The 18349-nt window shown below is 39.1% G+C and overlaps 1 protein-coding gene across 2 annotated transcripts in view; it reads left to right on the top strand.

Annotated features, from left to right (window-relative positions):
• The first annotated feature begins 3 nt into the window (after positions 1-3).
• LOC104924446 (obg-like ATPase 1) overlaps positions 4-18349 on the top strand; it is a 43324-nt gene continuing 24978 nt past the window's right edge. The window contains exons 1-4 of one of the 2 annotated variants that reach the window (XM_010737790.3): positions 3116-3276; positions 3390-3481; positions 8547-8690; positions 10311-10438. In XM_010737790.3, the coding sequence (XP_010736092.1) occupies positions 3262-3276; positions 3390-3481; positions 8547-8690; positions 10311-10438 (379 nt within the window). In that variant the 5' untranslated portion in view covers positions 3116-3261. Of the gene's footprint in view, positions 78-3115; positions 3277-3389; positions 3482-8546; positions 8691-10310; positions 10439-18349 lie in introns of those variants that run through there. The other variant, XM_019274208.2, reaches the window with a different exon arrangement.

Here is an 18349-nt window from a genome sequence, read left to right as displayed (position 1 = left end):
TTTTTATGTATTCTCACACGAAGGCTCAATGTCTCATTTCATTGCAGAATTGAGTTCACACGTCAGTTCTCCGAGAGGTAAGCGTTTCGGTCATTTTTAACGCGTTTGTGGATTGTGGGTGACACTGTGTGTGTAGTTGAGATTTTTCAATATCCAGATCATGCGCAACACGTCATTGAGGAATAGTGGCTATTTAAGCACATAGTATCCTGAACAATGTGAGTCGTCGCTGATGGCTTTATCCAAACTGTTGTTGTGCGCGCTGCTATCCGTGCGTTAGGCACACTTCATGCACGGAGAGAGAGGGGGGGTGGTTGGAAACAACTGGTGCTACACTGCATGGGCTCTGTCTTACATTTCTTTTTCTTTTCTTTTTCATTTTGGAAAAATCACAGATGGATTAAGTTTAGTGAAGAAGTCCAGGAACAGGCCTGACAGCGCTGACAGAGCTCATGGTCTCTAACCGCTTCTTAGATCATTTATGAGTACGGTCTTCATGAAGAAGAAGAAGAAAAACAAATCAGGATCAGGAATTGATCAAGTAACAGACAGTTTGTTTACTTCCAGACTAAATCTGACGCGCGTCTGCGCTCGTGCGTGTTTTTTCCCCGTGTCCGCGCGCGGCCGTGTCGTCCCCCTCCTCCCCCTCCACCCCTGCTTACTTGTTGAGGGAGGGGGGAGGGGGGGCTCAGGTGAGGGGTCAATTAAAAATGACAGCTTGCTTTATCAGCGCGTGTTGTAGATGTGTGTGTTTTTTTTTATTAAAAGTATTTTATAGGCGGAAAAAAAAAAGTTTCAGCATCCGCGGGATACCTGCTGTAAGGCCGCCAGTCATCAACATTAAAGCGACTTAACAGGAGGCACGGTGCCTGTCTGTGCAGCTGAGGAATAAAATGTAACACCAGCTTAATCACTCATTTGATTCAATCGCGGACAATTAAGTGGATGTCGTATTTTCAACATTTTTTTTCCCACCCCTCCTTTAACTCTTTATTATTTTTAATATCACAATGCAATAAGCCGACATAGTCCATATCTTGTTTAAAAGAAGAAGAAAAAAAGCCCAGGCATAATGGCATAATGTAAAATTGCTCTGACGTGAATCATCATCCCCCTTTTTTTTAAAAGTTAAAGCAATTTTCCACAGAAAAGGCTTGACCGATAGATGTGCATTACAGTATTCAAAATGGGCAAATAATGCTCCATTATAGAGTGTGAATGCTGCCAGTCAACACAGGCGCAATTTGTTCAAATACTCCTCTCTCTTTTTTTTTCCTCCCTTCCCTGCTTTAAAACCCCACCTTTGGAAAAGGCGAATAAAAAAAAAAAATCAGTCTCATCAAATACTGAGCGCTGCCAAGAAAATGGAATCATTTTTTGCAATCATGACAATTTGGCAGAGTGCTGTTAAACAGTATTAAATTTCTATTCTACATAAACAAAGTTGATTGTCGCCGTAGAAGTCAGATTAATATGAGCGTTAAATGAACGTGTAAGGACATTTTTTCCTTTTTCATGATACTTTCACAATAAAAGGAAAAAATCAGACAATAGATGTGATAGATTTTAATTACAGCTTCAATTTTTTCCAAAATATAAAATAAAAATCCACCAGATTTAGCAACAATACATTTATATTACAGCTTGTTCAAATGTAAATATTCTTGTATACATGATTATTTGTGTTATATCTTAATAAGGAGCTGTGTGGCCGTTCACATTTGGAATAATGATGCCCTAACAAAGAAATCTACATAAGAATCAAAGAGTCTTTATGCACCAGTAAATATACTTTCCCTTTTCTATACTTTGATTTAATTTTATATGAAGGGAAATGTATTTGTCACAGTGATAATAAAACAAGTGATTTTTCAGATGGTGTTTACTTGGGACAAAAGGAGAGAACATGATCTTGCCTTGTCATTCAAGGGGGAATTTTGAGTTGAATCTGTAATTCTGGACTCCATTCGGGTGCACTTCTCTGTGGCAATTAGGAGCCTATTACAAGCCATTAGATTGATCAATGTACCTTAAACAATGGGAATGATTTATTTGGTCGAACAAAACGCTCTGCGTCTATTGTGATGAGTCTAAGTGGGGGTGCATCCATCAACAAAAGATAAATGATTAATTCAGACCTATTCATTTAAATTCTTTCTACAAAGCCAGCCTCACTTGCCTCAAATCCAGATTATTAGAGCCTCATTTTCTGCATGTTAAACCAGACAGGCTGCTGGATTGGGCGATGTTTTTTTGTTTTTTTTTGGTTGTGCCCCTGTGTGCTTTAATTTGTATTTCTGCTGAGGGAAGTTTATTTGAGGACATTTAACTAATTGTTGTAATTTCGTGCGCTCATGTGGCTACACCTGCTTGTGTCAAAAAGGGGGTTGGAGGAAAACTATGAGTGCAAGGATGCTACACTTTGTTTCTGATGGTGCTGAAGCTGCACATTGTTGTCTGATGATTACACTTGTATCATGGTAGATCAGGGGAAGCTCATTAAAAAGAAAAAGTGGGCACAAGATTTTTGAGTTGTAACATTTATTTTGTTCTCTTGTAAAAATGCAAATGAATGATAAAAAAATCAGTATTTTTTTTTGGGGGTGGCTTTAAATGGCTGTGTCTCGTCTTCTGTTGCCCATTAGTTTCTTTTATTACTTGCACTTTAAGGCTGGCCAGGTCACTGTTTACTTTGGTGGCAGGTAAATACAGAGCAGAGCAAAGAAAATAGAACTGATATACATTTAAGTGCACTGCTCGACAATAAGGATTTTCTGTAGAAGTCAATAAGATATAAAGGGAAGGAGAAATGGCAAAATTGCTTGGACCTGTCAGTACAGGGACGCAACCCGTGGATGTCTTCAGTTAGACGACTGTCGAGACAGATGATTCAAATGTTAATAGAAAGCAGGCAGCCGCTGACAACACAGTCAAGCCTCTGGTAAAGATTAACTATGCTTTCAATACACACTTTTTCAACTAACAGTTGTATGCAAGATTGATCTCACAGCAGCTCATCAACCTGCATTGATAGTATCGACAGCTAAATTTGGAAGTACAGGTCAGCTTGCCAGCTCACAGTGTCAACTTTCATTTCCAGAGGCTACATGTTCTATTTTGAGCGCCAAGGAGCGAGCCAGTCGACTGGTTTCATACGAGGACTTAGCTTAGCACGTTTTTTTTTTTCTGTCTGAATGAATGTGTCTTTTTCTCTGAGTTCGTGAGCTGTTGTGGAAGTCAGCAAAAACTTAATCGTGGGAAATGGCTCCAAAGAAGGTGCACTTTTACGAGGGAATAGCTCCACATTCAAAAAAACTGGCATGTATTGCAGATTATGTAATGGCACGGGCTTGTACTGACTGCAGACATTTGCACGTTGTCTTTATCAGGGAAAGGGAGATGATGCATCAAAGCCACCACCGCTCATTGGAAGGTTTGGCACCTCATTGAAAATAGGAGTTGTTGGTCTGCCCAATGTTGGGTAAGTACAAGGTTTTTATTTAAAAAGATAGTGCTGCCTTCTCACCATTCACACCAGCATGTGCTCTGTCCACATCTGAGCCATGTCTGCCTTCCATGATGCCATAAATATAAATGCATGTAAGGCACTACTGTAAGATGAGTACAGTAGAATGCAAGAGCCAAGAGTAGAGTTTAGATACAAAGACAACTGTAATTACATTTTTTTTTTGGCAAAGTTACTCAAGTTTTGGAAGTAGCTTTCACACCATGTGCACACCACACTTTATATTGAAAGAAGCACAATAACATTGAGCATGATGTGCTGCATTTTAGCCAGGAAGCCATAAAAAAAGCTGCTGCTCCTTAGATGAGTGCTCGTGGAAAATATCAGAGTGGTCCTTAACAACCTGTTCCTCAGGGTGTTAAGTGTCTGAAGCCACTATCCCACAAGAGCTCTTTCTTTTTCTCTATATAACCTTTACAAAATGCTTCAAACATTACATATTTTTTATTGTGTTATAGCAGATACACGTCATAATTTCGGGTAAATGTGGCTTTAAAGAGTTGTCGCATATCAAAATAAAAGTAAAATAAAGTTCTGGTCTTTTTACACCATATATAAAGAGCATATATTCTGTATCCTTGAATTTATAGGCGTGGATTTGCTGATTGCAGCGGTTTGTTTTCAACGAGGGAAAATACCTTAATTCTGTGTGACATCTTATTGATGAGGATGTGTCACGATCCATCTACATCTGAATACAACTCTATGACAGCAGGCACAAATTAAGCTGCCACGTGAATGAAATCATTAACAAACCTCATTTCTCTTTTCCTTTTTTAAATACCCACTTATCACTCATCATGGCATAACACGCTGGTCAAAGGTCAGGATACATCCCGGACAGGTGTGCAGTCATAAACAGGGACGTACAGTCACGGATCGCATTAATGTCACAGCAATTAAATCAACCTGCAACGTCTTTGAAGTGAGAAAACAGCCCCACAGCACAAAGTGAACACACAGACACATTCACCGCCTGAGCCTCATTGACTACGATACAATACATTTTTGAGGAAACTGCATGAAATTCACTTCAACTTCCTACTTTGCACTGTGTCACTTTATATTTTTTGAAGTCAGTGTGGCTATTTGCCCATAGTTGATTGAAACAGCTCTGATTTACAATCAGCGCCTATGGTCTTTTAATGAAAATAATTATGTAGGAGATCATTCACGAGACAAAAAAAGCTTTCTACATTTTCAGACTAATGATTTTTTTTAAGATACAGGAAAAAAAAAACATATAGAATTAAATGGCACTGAAAAAAAAAGGTCCAGCATCATAAAAGTACTCTGCTGTGTCATTATGTATTCTTTTTTTTCTTGATGTCATCTCGTCGTTTTAAACAAGAACAGTTCTAATGTGCAAGAAGTGCTTTGGTCTGTTGCAATTATGGCGTAACCTTTTTATGGCTAACCTAAAACTCCTAAAGCACAATGAGCTAAAAGAATGCAGGCTTAAACCGATCGAGTCTTGTAAGTGTAGTCAGTTGTTCTTAATCATTTTTTTGAAGTTGCAGGATGTCTCAGATCCTGTCTCTTCTCCAACAATGGCGCTGTTTGTTATAGGAGGAGAGTAGGAGGGTGTGTGTATGATGTTAGTGGTTAGGATGTGCATGAGGAGGAAACTTTAGAGATGCTACCCTCAGGATAAACCACTAAAAGATACAGAAAAAGGGGGACTACGTAGAAGTCTTGTTGATCAGCATCAGGACACGTGATTGTGCATTAACACGAACATTTGTCAGAAACACGAAGGTGTTTCATGACAAATGGAGAAGCAAAGAGTCCCCGAGAGATTTCTGTTGGTGAGGTGGACAACTTGACAGGAATGTGTACTACATGACCACAGCGTGTGCTAGGAGGTTGACACACTGTCTGCGTGTCAAACCTGATCAGACAAATCCACCTTGTCAGCATCTTACCAAGACCTTCAGCAACATCCGTGACAGAGCATAATCACAGGGCAGAACCTACATGACTTTCCTGAAGCCCCCACCCCACCCTCGCCACCCGTCTTTGAGCCACAGTGATCTGAACAGGTTATCCTCTGCTCAGCTGACAGGTTTTCAAAAAAAACAACATTTGAATCATTTCCAAGAGAACTGTTATTTTCAAGTAGCCGAGAAAGTTTGGCAAGACCTGGAAACCGAAAGGCCCATAACGTTGGTGACATTATCCAGTTACCATCCAGAATGTCAGTGAAGTTGAAGCCACAGGACTTATTAAATTATATATTTAGACACTTGATATAGATAATGGAGAATAAGCACTCTGTATAGATTCACACATCTAGTAGGTCTTAGCTGTTTTTCTACATTTTGGAGCTTATTGCACAAAGATCCAACTCTGGAGTGTTTTCATTTCTTACCCCAGCAAAAACCACAATTTCTTCCTGGTGTAAGAAGTAGAACTCATTGAGGTTGTGGCCTGCCATACCACATTTGTGTCAAAGTACAACTTGTCAAACCTCCTATGGATTTTTCATGAATGAACCGCGTTCAGATGCCAGCCTGCTGTTAGTTGGGCGTCACTGACCGTTCTTCACACACATGGGAAACTTGATGAGTGCGTTTTCGGCCAACCTTCCAGCTATTTCTACACTCACACTGTAGCACATGTTCTATTTACTGCCATTCTCTCTGCTTTAAAGGCACGGATAAGTTAGTGTTGTCCATGTTTAACCCCTTATTGGACATACTTTACAGTATATAGGGCCTAGATGCCTCAAGTCATTCTTAAAACTCTCTTCCAGGTCACCTCGACTGAATTTAATGGGTAACTGCATTTTGCCTAGTGCATCAGCGCAGTCTGCCTCATGAAACTCCCCTGTCATGTCTCTGTGTATGTAGCAGACGTAAATTAACAAGCCAGAGTGAAGAATTCATCTCTAGATAATTAACTTCTTGAATCTTGTGAATCTCTATTAACTTAAAGGTCCCAAAAGCCCAATTTAATATGCTTAATAAGTTAATATGCTCGTATTTTCCCATTTTTCTATATGGGACAATATACTGTGTGTGTGTGTGTGTGTGTGTGTGTGTGTGTGTGTGTGTGTGTGTGTGTGTGTGTATGCTGTATTTTCCGCAGACATATGAAACTCTTTTTCTTATGTTAGCTCATTAGCTAGCCTACATTTCTTTCATTTATTCAGATAGATCTATCTAACAGCGTCATCATGAAACTGAATTAGGCAGCTCGCATGAGGATAACCAAGATGATTCAAATTAACGAGCCATTCAACCAGAAAAACAAAGAATATAGAACCGTCTGATATGCAATAATACAAATATCAACCATAACAAGAGTCATGGAAGTTGACTGTAGGCAGCTGATCCTGCACTCTGACCCCAGATGAAGAAATTAATTGACTGGACCATTCTCTTCCTCCTCATATTTTGCTTCTCTTCTACCTTAATTTCGTATTCAGCTTCCTAATTTACCAAATGAAATCCTTCTCTTTACCCCCTACTCTCTGTTAGAAGGCTGGATAGACTTTGATTTCAGGCCACAACTGTTTATTATTGACTACCATCCATAACTGCAGAGTTAATGAATTGTTGTGTGGTGAAAAAAAAACAACATTAATTAAGAGTAACTAATTGTTCCACTTTATAGTATTCCATCAACCCTGTAATTACAAATTTTAGAAACTCATTGCCATTGTTTGTTTGTTTGTTTGTTGGCCAAGATTCGCTCTGGGATCTTCCAGGAGGCATGACTCAAACAATAGCAGGCTATGACAGCGAAATATATACGGCAACCAAAGGGACCCTTCATTTATATATTAATATTAAATTATATATTTGCCAAGAATAAAAAAAAAAACATTAGTGAGATGTAAGAAACATCTTTAGCTACAAAGTGTGCTTTAATGTTAACAGAGTCCAGGGATCAAAGTGTTAATATAATTTGTTGAAGCTTGAAATTAAATCAAAGCGTGTTTGTAACTTTTGAGTTGAAGATGATCACCTTGATTTTTAACTGGAAAAAAAAAAAATGGTGAATTGGCAAATTAATTTCAACTCAAGATCCACTCACCTGCCCCTTTTGGAGATTTCACCTGCTCCTCTTTCCAAGTCAGCAGCAGTTGGAGTTTGCACATTTGTCATCACATGACGAGAGCATGTAACCTCAGTCACATGATGGGTCTTTATGAACTACACAATACTAATTTTGTATATGTCTTATATGTCTTACCTCCCTGTGAGGATTTTCCACTGCCCACCAGTGGAAAAACACACTAAAGTCTGCCTGCACACCACATTCTCCAGTACTGACCAGCATATTAAGCTTGATTTTCCATTTTAGTAAATGATTCGCTATAATTATTCATGTTATTAAGAAGATTTTTACACCTGGTGATGGTTATAGTGTGACTGGATTGTCTTTTCTGTTTTTTCTCCCAAGGTGACCCAAGAATGCCCTTCGAGTATGTTAGAGAAACAGTCTAGTTTTATATAAGGAATTAATGTCCACCCTTTAGCAATCTTGAGCAATTTCTTGCCTATAGGGACTTAGCAAACAATCATTTCAATGTGAAGCACCGAGTGAGGGGATAAAGATGGAAAGTCCTGGATTATAGTTAACTGCCATGCCATTATTACTCTTAGACACTTGCCATTGTCTGTAGATTTTGAAGTACACTCGAGCTGCTTGTGCCATAGAAAATAAATCTCTCACTGATCACAACATGGGGCGGCGTTTGGCTGATCCTGTTCAACGACTGAGATCTATCAGAAAATGTAATTTGCCCCTCGATTCCATGTACAATTGATCCATTATGGGATTATCTGACCTTGTAATTGGGCGTAGCATTTTTGATTCAAGTTCTCAAATATTCAATCTATTAGAAAAACCTTTTCCTTTTTCTTTATTGTGCAAGAAACAAAACAAACAAACAAAAAAAGCAAATCTTGCATAATTTATTGAAGTGTTTCAGGATCATATTATCGAACCATCGGGGTCTGCACACCGGCACTTTTAGATGGATTGGCCTCACTGCTGTTTTTATTTTCAGGAAGTCAACCTTTTTCAACGTGCTGACAAAGAGTCAGGCTGCAGCTGAAAATTTCCCCTTCTGCACCATTGACCCAAATGAAAGCAGAGTGCCCATTCCAGATGAACGCTATGATTTCCTCTGCCAATTCCACAAACCTGCCAGGTATGGGGTCTCATCGTTCACCTATTATTCACACTTCAGATCTGTAGTCTTCTTGCTATTGGTATGAGAAAACATATGACAATGTTGTTGACATGTAGCTGCCAGTTCTTGTATGATGTATGATTGCTGCCCTGCTCCAAGGAAAAAGCTGAAGCATCTGAACCTCCAACATCTGGTTATCATACACATTTATTGAGCAGGTTGAATTCAGATTTGCTGTGCTATACTGCCAAATTACTACAGCGACACATATATATTTTTTTTGACTGACAAGAATTGGTATGTTGGATAGCGTAGAAGATTTCAGTGTATGAATTTTAGTCGCAAGAACTGAGCTCCTGCTTTAAGAGTAGCATGAATCTCACTGCCACACTTGTCTTACTTTTGCTGTATATATTCTATACTGCAGGCAAAACAGATTCCACAGCTTAAAAAAATTAAAACATGTGCACAAGAAACACAATTCTTTCATACCTATGTGTCCACCTTACCTACCGCTAAGAGCAGCTGATATTCTATATAATTATTATTGTACAAATCCAATGGAAAGACCAAAACCAACAATTAACTGATCCTGCTAACAAGTATTGCCTCTGATATATCTTTTTGACTCTGTGCTGAAGATATTTATCGTTGTCCCACAACACATAAATGAGCCACACTGTTGGACAGGATGACATGTTGTTCCTTAATTACCATGAGCATGAGCACTGTAGTTAGTCCCCTCCACATGCACTGTACTAATGCTGTTAACTGTAGGGCATCAAATGTATTTTAATATAATAACATAACACTGGTTTTGTGCTGATAAAACGGGACACCATACTGAAGAGTTGTTTTCCCTATCTGTGTCACATGTGTTTAACCATTCCCACTATCCCTGAGACTAGAGAGAAATTAACCTAAACTCAGATTATGAGTGATTTCTTTTTGCCCCATAGCAATTGGAGTAAGTATTGGACTCCATAATTCTACACAGGCCACACGTCCTCTGAACATTCTGACACTAAAATGAAGATTAACTTTGTTTGAGATCTGTCTCAAGCACCAACGCACTCTCACAAGCTCTCCTCTCTCCGTTGGCGCTGAATCGTTCGGTCTGTTTCACCAAAGATGATCTGTAACAACTGAACTAAAACTTAAATAACTTTCTGAACCGTCTCTGTTTTCAGCCATCCACACAATGTTCTCAACAGTTTCAAACAAGGTTTGGAGATCAGGGGTGAGGGGACCACGCCCACTTAAAGGACAGGAAGTGGATGTCATTTTATATCATTGGCAGAGACGCATTATCTTCTGTTATAGAAAATCTTTGATTATAAACTCTGTTGCCTGTTTTGAGACTATAATCTGAGGTGGTTTTGTACTAGAGTATCTGGTATTTTATCAACAAACGGTCTTCAAACACAGTACAATCTAATGCAATTGACAACGACATCATAAACTATAGCCTCAAAAAATTATAGTTCTTTATAACTGGAGTGTATCTTGAATTTAAAGCTCACAAACATAGAGCTGTAAAAACTTACTGGATTACAGCACAATACGTGCAGTTTGTATTTATGTCACAGTGATATTGATAATATTTAAAATCTTTTCCTTTTACTTCCTGGATTACAGCAAAGTCCCAGCCTTCCTTAATGTGGTTGACATTGCCGGCCTGGTGAAAGGTGCTCATGCCGGCCAAGGCCTGGGAAACGCCTTCCTGTCCCACATCAGCGCCTGTGACGGCATCTTCCACATGACACGTGAGTCACAGGTCAAGGGTTGATTTCTCTCGTAGGATTTCATGCCGTCAACAAATCACATTAAGCGGTTATGTGCAATTCTATCTCATAGATTTGACGCTGGAGCTAAAGAAGTTGCACTGGCAACACTTTGCCGTGCTGAATAGCTTCAGCACCAGCTGTTCGTAAAAACCAAAGGGCATAGTTGTGCTATGGCTTTGCAAGTAGGGCATCTTGTGTGGTTGGTGCCAGGATCAACATAACAGTCAGACGAAACCACACATTCCTACTGGGAGGCTCCCCTAAATGAGAATCATAGAAGTGGGGAGTGAAAGGGTCTGTGCCTGGTTTAGGCTTCACACAATCAGTAGCATATTCTGAGGTTTGGAAAACCTTTGGAAAGTTTGGAAACAGAAGAAGCACCACATGATATAGTAATGTGATTCCCAATGCCGCTTTTGATTAAGTTCGAGTAGAGTTGAGGTAAGTAAGTTGTTAATAAATATAAAATGAGATTGAAAGTTTACTTTTTGTTCTTTGTATATGTTTGACCTCTCTAATAATGCATATCATGATAAATGCATATGTACTGTTGCCACTGCTTATTATACCGTCGACAACAATAGCGTTAATAATAATAAAATAATGTATATGTGTAATTGCTCAGAACACTGCCTCCTGTTACTTTGTGAATGTACAGATGTGATTATTCCCAGTCTATCCCTCATTGAGACAGGCTTCACTTCCCGGGTCTCCCTTTGTCTTCAGTGACTCTGACACGGTCTTTGTCTTACACAATTTAAGTGTTACACGCTAGAATAATTCAAATTACAGCAGCTGAAATGAATGCAGAGAGCCTTTTTAGAAATAGCTGAATTTGTTTACTGATTGTGTGCCGTTATTGACTTTCCCACTGTGTGAAAGGAGCTCTGATTAGAGAGTCAGTGGCGACAGGCATGGAACGGCCGGATAGAAAGGTTTAAGATTAAGGCCATTTTCCTATATTGTTTCCTAAGCTGTCTCTGTGTATCACTGACAAATGTATTACTTCTGTTCCAGCACCGTTTCCAAATAGCCTTTGACTCTGTGTAGTTTTGTGAGAAGTTGAACTGGAAGACCACCCACTGTAAGACTTGCGTAATGATTTACAGAGTTGACAAGACATGTAAGGTGGAGATAAATGAGTTGCTGTCACTTCATTTTTTAAGGATGTTTGGTACAATAAGGCTGGTGTTATTCTATTTTTTTTTTTCCAGCTGCCAACAAAAACACATTTCCTTATCCTGTCTGAAGTGCGAAGTTGTTGAATCTTTAAAAACAGGTATATATTTTTTTAAGTAATTTTCTAAAAAACTATATTCAGCTGCGGATTAATACACGTTTGGTGAACTCGTGAGTATTCACAGTAGCAGGATGGTGCACGTGGGACTGAGTCAAAATAAACTACTGTGTGTGTGTGTGTGTGTGTGTGTGTGTGTGTGTGTGTGTGTGTGTGTGTGTGTGTGTGTGTGTGTGTGTGTGTGTGTGTGTGTGTTCATGGTAATGAAGGAACATGTCAACCAGTGCAAGAATGCAGCTGATTGATGTGTTTGTCACAGAGGGAGGAATAGAGCTCTACGGCACAGAGGAATAAGATATATCAACACTTGTTAGGAAATGCATTATATTATTGTTTACTTTGTGGGTTATATGTATTTGATATACATCATCATGTACATTATTGAAAACATACACACTTCTATTGACGTGACCTAAATGCATATGACACATCTTCACTCAAATCCAACTCTTTTTTTGGTTCTACTCATCAAAGAAGATAAACATCCTCAACAATCGGAAACAGTGAGATCGAAAGCGTCTTCTCTGTGTGTGTGTTTACATCTCTCTGCTTTGGCATGCCATTGTTTCCACTCTTCTGCAAAGTCCTCGGAAACAATGTGGTATGTTTCACAAGTTAACCATTAAACATAGCTGGTTTTGTTTTGTAATTATATCTATCTGGTGTCAGGCAGACTGCAATGTCGAAGCCACTACTTTTATATAGCTTGATTATATGGTTCATCACTTTTTCGTGTCTGGAGCGGTATGTTTTGTTTTGGGGGTTTTTGTCTTGTAATTAGCAGAAGGGTTTATAAAGATACTACACAGAGAGGCTCGGTGTTTGCAACATGAAACAGCTGGAAGTTATGTTTACCTCCAGAGAGCAGCCTTGAAGCCAATTCTGTCGCAGATATTTTTTAATGGTCTTTTATTTCCAGTATTTGGTTACAGTGTTTGGAAGTTGTGAAATGTAAGAAATAGTGAACGCTTGCAGAGTTTTAGAGGCGTTAAGGTAGTGCAGGATAGCACAGACTGTGTCTTAATATTTACGTCCTTTGAAGATATTCAATATTTTTCAGTGAGTAACTGAATTTTCCTCTTGACATCTCAAAATTCCTCCAGTAGTGTGCACGTTATGAATATTTTTCAACCTCTCTTGACTTTGAAAAGGCTGCATAAACAGTGGATTTACTTTCAACAATACCTTCCAAAAACTATTAAGGCGCATATGACATCCTGAAAGCTGATTCTCTTGAATGACTGGTGTTCCCTGGTCTCATAACAAAATGGTTTGCAGGCTAAGTGTTCCCAGTGCTTCTGCGGTGACTGGAACGCGACTGGATCCTCACTGTCTGAGACAAGATACAGACATGTTCTACTTCATCTGCTCCTCTGTTCCCCGCTAGCAACTCTGCCAGCTCACCTGGCCTTATTCCCAGATGTTTAGTTTCCAGCAATTAGATGTTTGAATGCTCACACAGAGTCCCTCCCCATCACTGTAGGAATGCTCTGTTTCACTTCTAATGAAGACTTATTTACGGTTGCGCGACACTCAGTAAGAATCTAGCCTTAAGATACTGTGGTAAAGCACATATAATCTTTAGGGACTGGCTGTGGTTGTGGGCAGCCGGCTGGAAAGTAGCTGTTATTTTTGGCGTAGACTCTTCTCTCACTGTGGTTCATGCTTTCAGCACCTGAACTCCTGGTTAAGTTAAAACTCTCCCCTCTCCTCCTCTACTGCCTGAAGTAGACACAAGAAACTTTGCACATTATATAAAATAATGTGAGTAGTTTTTAGGGAAATAAACTAAAAATAAGCTGAAACATTCATTGTTTTCAGCTTTTTGAGGTTTGAGGATTTGCATATTTTTCCGAGTTGTAGTAAACTATTGGTCTTTGAGTTTTAGACTGTTTGACAGATAAAACAAGAAGGCATTGCCTTATGTTCTAGAGACATAATTAGCAGTGTCTTGATATTTTATTGACCAAACAGTTAATTGAGTTAACTGAGAAGAATTTTTTGAATTGCTAGTTGCAGCTCTAATCCTTTACGTTATTTGTGTAATGTTGTGCATTGATGGTGTATGTTGGTTGACCACATAACTTTAAATCTAAATGCTAAAAATACACCAGAATTGAGTATTTCATTTTCTTCATAAAACAATAATGTAAGAATAATTTTGTTCCGTTTTTTTGTGGTTAGTACTAAAGCTAATGACGTCCTTAGTCTCTAAATAACAATAATAATAAATAAATAGTAAAATAAGATACATACAGAATCTGACTAATATAATCTGACTCTCTGGACTGGTGTATTTCACACAGCGTTCTTTTATGTATTAAAGGAAATTAAGGCATGTTCGATCTGGTTTCCAGGTTGAACAACATGTTCATAGTAAATGGTTTGGCTTTGTAAGACTACTGTAAATATAAACCTGGACTTGTGCCTACCGGTGCTGTGGTAACAGCCAACAAACCGCTGTCCAATGAGCTGCTACTTTAGTTCAGAGCACAATTCTTGTATTTGGTTTGCAGTCTTGGAAACCAAGAAAACACCTTTTGAAAAATGGTTGCTAGACTCTTCAGCAACTGTACACAACAGTTACATGAGCGGCATGTTGGCACTAAATCAGCGTTCATGGATGACAGCGTTTTCTTATCTTCTAACAGATTATAAATAAAGATATAGTGCTATTTTTCTTACGCATACAATTATTATTCATGTAAAAAAACATAATGTTTATTAGGCGTGTCTCGAGTCGAGTTGCTGTGTGTTTCAGTCTATTTCGGTGGTGGGGCTAATGTGATCAAATGTGGTCGTGCCTCTCCAGGTCCTCTTCACTCACCTCTAAAAAGGTTCTCTATTTAAAGAGCTCCAATATTAGAATAATCATCGCATGATGACTATCCGAATCTGATGATTCCTAAATTAGTTGATCATCACTTTGCCGAATCTGGTAGGACACTGTATTTGTGTTCGGTTAGGACATCATTCAGATTTCAGCCCACACTCCACTAATCGCTTAGAGTGAACAAATCAAACTGATTGTTTAGCTACAGGCGTTAAGAACAAACTGGATTGACTATTCAGACAGAGATGATTTATGGCCAACCTGCCTCCCCACTGACGCCAGTAATGGCTGCTCTCCAGCAATTCGGCCTTATCACTCAACAGCTCACAAATTTATAAACTTGACAAACATCCAGCACACCTCACCCAGCCCGGTGACTTCAGCAGTGACTAAACTGAGCGGATCCTCAGCAATTTATTTGCTGAGTCAGTCGTTGCAGTGATTTATTAATTCACTTCTAAGAAGTTATTTTAGGAGAAATCCTACCAAGACCAACAAAAGTGTATTTAATGAAGTTAATGTGAGATACTGGAGTCAGTATTTGAGTATATTTCACTCATACTAAGCCTGTTTATTAAAATTTTTGGCGTTACCTAAGGGTGACATCCCCTTTCATTAATTCATGTCGTGCTGTAGGTCATTGAGACACTTAAGCTGGTTGTTGGTTGAATGGAATAAACCAACAATGCTTTAATCGTCTTAATACTAAAGCATCCATTCAGACTTAGCTATCACCGCATGTTTTCGGACAACAATGGAAGATCTATGACACGAAGGAATATGCTATTATATATCACGTTTTTGGTACAAAAACAACTTAAAGTATGCTGAACAGCTAGATGAGCCAAGCTTAGTACACAACGTTCCAGTGATCAAGTAAATAAAACAGTTTTTTCCTGAGTTAATCCAACATTTAAAAAGACATTTTGGTAATATCAGTACTTGCAATATAATATACTATCTCATTGTGTATAAGTGCAAACTATGAGCTTTTAAAGCCTCCTGGAGCCTGTAAAACACTGTTTTTGTGGAGGTACCAACGAACAAATGAATACTTCTAATGATAATTACGTTACATTATTAAAGAGGAAATAAATATTAGTCAATTATTACGTATTCCATGATGATTTTGGACAAATATCTACTTGTGTGGTGGACTGTTTTGTTGTGAAGGTTTTGGCTTTTATCAAGCAAATATATATATATAAAAAAACAAAAAACAGTGAGTTTGAAATGAACCTAAGTAGTGCTTTTAAACTCATACAGACAACAGCTATACTGAGATCTATCTGACATTTCTGTTCTGTTGTAGCAAAGCAAAGCAGCCCACTTCCCACACAATACTTGAACAAAAATACACCATGCTGTACGACAATCCCGTCTGGGTCCTAGCACCTGCTTACTTTTGCATCTTGGTATAAAAAAAAAATTGTAACGCTGCATTACAAGTCAGTCATAAAAAATTTAAAAAAAGAGCTGCACCGTGCTGCATGCGGCTCTTTGTTTATGTTAGTTGTTGTTTTAACCAATACTGCAATTCTAAATCTAGATCATTTAGCCGTGAGGATCATCCTCCTTTTGTGTGTTTCCGGGCGGTGCCGAGGAGCTGTCACAGCATTTAAATGAGCATTTTGCTTCGGCGAGAATGAAGAGTTTTTGTCAGCCTCCACTCATCGTGGATGATTAGAGCAAAATGTCTACCCATCTTGACTGGAGATCGCCACAGCTCCAGTTAACATGCTCGGTGATTGAAGGTCGCAATATTTTGAATTCTAATGGGGCTGCGAGATGAATTGCCTGAAATAGACTGTAGAATCTTCCTGCTTCCTCCTCATGCCCCCCTTGCCTGTCCGCTGTGAAAAGAACCACTGGGAATGGCAAGGCCCGATGATCATAGAATTATTGGATGGTGATTCTAAACCCTTCAAAGAGGAGTTGCTATGGAGATCTCGCTCCAAACTGTGAAATGATTCACCTTTGAAAGGCTGGAGGGCCTGAAAGCTGAACACATCATTGTTCAGGTGGCGGTTGGTTAGAAAATTGCTGGTGCCTGTGCAATCAGCAGCACTATAGTAGTTAAGGATCTAAAAAGGTTTGTTCTCTGAATGATGTGGGACAACAGTGGCGTGCATATGTCGGGTTCCTTTCAATTAAGGCACTCTCGTGCTCCGCGGTTTAACAAAATAAATTGAATGACAGAGGTTAAGCTAATGATCAGGGAATTAACACTGTTGTTTTCTGTCGGTGGAGTTCGTGGAAACTGGAGCCTCCTCCGGTACAGTCACCTTTCAGCTGCACGCAGATCAGGCTTGTCTGAACGGCTTTCCCTCGACATGTCTTCTTCTTTTTTTCTTCTCATTGATATCAAACATGGTGGAAAGATGCACCTTTAATGCTCGGTTTGGTATGAGACGCCGCAGTTGACAGTAGATTACATAGGAACTGGAGACACCTAGAGAGGTGCTGATATTCATACTATCAAGCTCTGTGATTTGGCTGTGATCTATTTTGAAAGATGGGATCATGTAGAAAACATGAGTGTATCCCTGAAGGGCTCAAACCCACCATTTTCTGGTGTCAAACTGCTTCTTAGCAGCCAATGTATTTGCCATAATTGACATAAGAAACAAGGCTGAATATGCCACAAACTCTGTTACAGAAGCAGCGCACTACAAATTGCTGTCAATTTCATGTATCCTAAAATGAATGTCAAGACGATACTTCCTGAATGAACATAAATACCCTTGTGTGCATTGCCAATGTTTTTTATGCTGGAAGACATCCATAATGTGCTTTTCCTGACAGACTCATAAAATAGCTTTTACTGCTCTGAATACCAGGAGAATTGCGGCACTGAGTTTGCATGAACATTTTAAAAGCAGCTCGAGGAATGCAAGTTCTTTAGATGTGCTCATACCCCGTCTTGCAAGTGAAAACATGCACAGGAAGTTAAAAGTCAATGAATACTGTAATTTAACTGAATTATGTTGACCACATATCCTCCCAGGTAGCAGCATCAGAGGAAGCAGCTCAATCAGTATTGATCTCGACTTGACTCAGATGGATGCCTTGTCTGCTGTGTACCCGACAGAAAAGTAATGATACGAACTCGAGCTCATTTGGTTGGTTTAAGGTGTTACGCACACACAGACACTTTTAGTTGTTTATACTGAAGGCTCTGATCTGAAATGTCTTGCAGTCAAATTTTCCATGATAAAATTAACAAAGTCATATTTCTGTTCATCGTTTTCTTTCTTTTTTTTTCTCATGTAAATGTCAGTTATGTTTTCTCAATCTTCCCTGGCCTGCAGCGCCGCTGTTAAGTCCATAATTTCTCAGAGCTTAGCCTGATCCCTAATCAGGCCATTGAACACCACTCACCCTCTAGACACTAATCCTTTTGTCATCCCAATAAAGGGGCACCTGTTAATACTGTCTTCAAAACATACACTGTCTGAAAACGAAGCAGTAAAAATTTTAATTGTGAGACAGACTGACTACTGAAACTGGGCCTTTCCAACCTTGTTCTTCTTCTTTTTCTTTTTTTTCTTGCGTGTTTTTACTGTCTTGTATGCGGCTTTGTGTGGCGCCGCAGCCTCATAAGAGCTGTCTTCACAGAGCTCTACCCAGACCCAGTTGTTAAAGGACTAATTGTGGAGATTGCCCCCTCAGATTTCTCTCCTCTCTTTCACCTCATGCATTTGTTCTCCGGGGCTCTAAGCCTTGAATGGGATGGCGGTAAAGTAGATGTGAATGTTAA

The sequence above is a fragment of the Larimichthys crocea genome, chromosome XVIII, assembly GCF_000972845.2.
Source record: "Larimichthys crocea isolate SSNF chromosome XVIII, L_crocea_2.0, whole genome shotgun sequence".
Classification (NCBI taxonomy): Eukaryota; Metazoa; Chordata; class Actinopteri; family Sciaenidae; genus Larimichthys; species Larimichthys crocea.
This window is presented reverse-complemented; position numbering and strand designations above follow the sequence as displayed.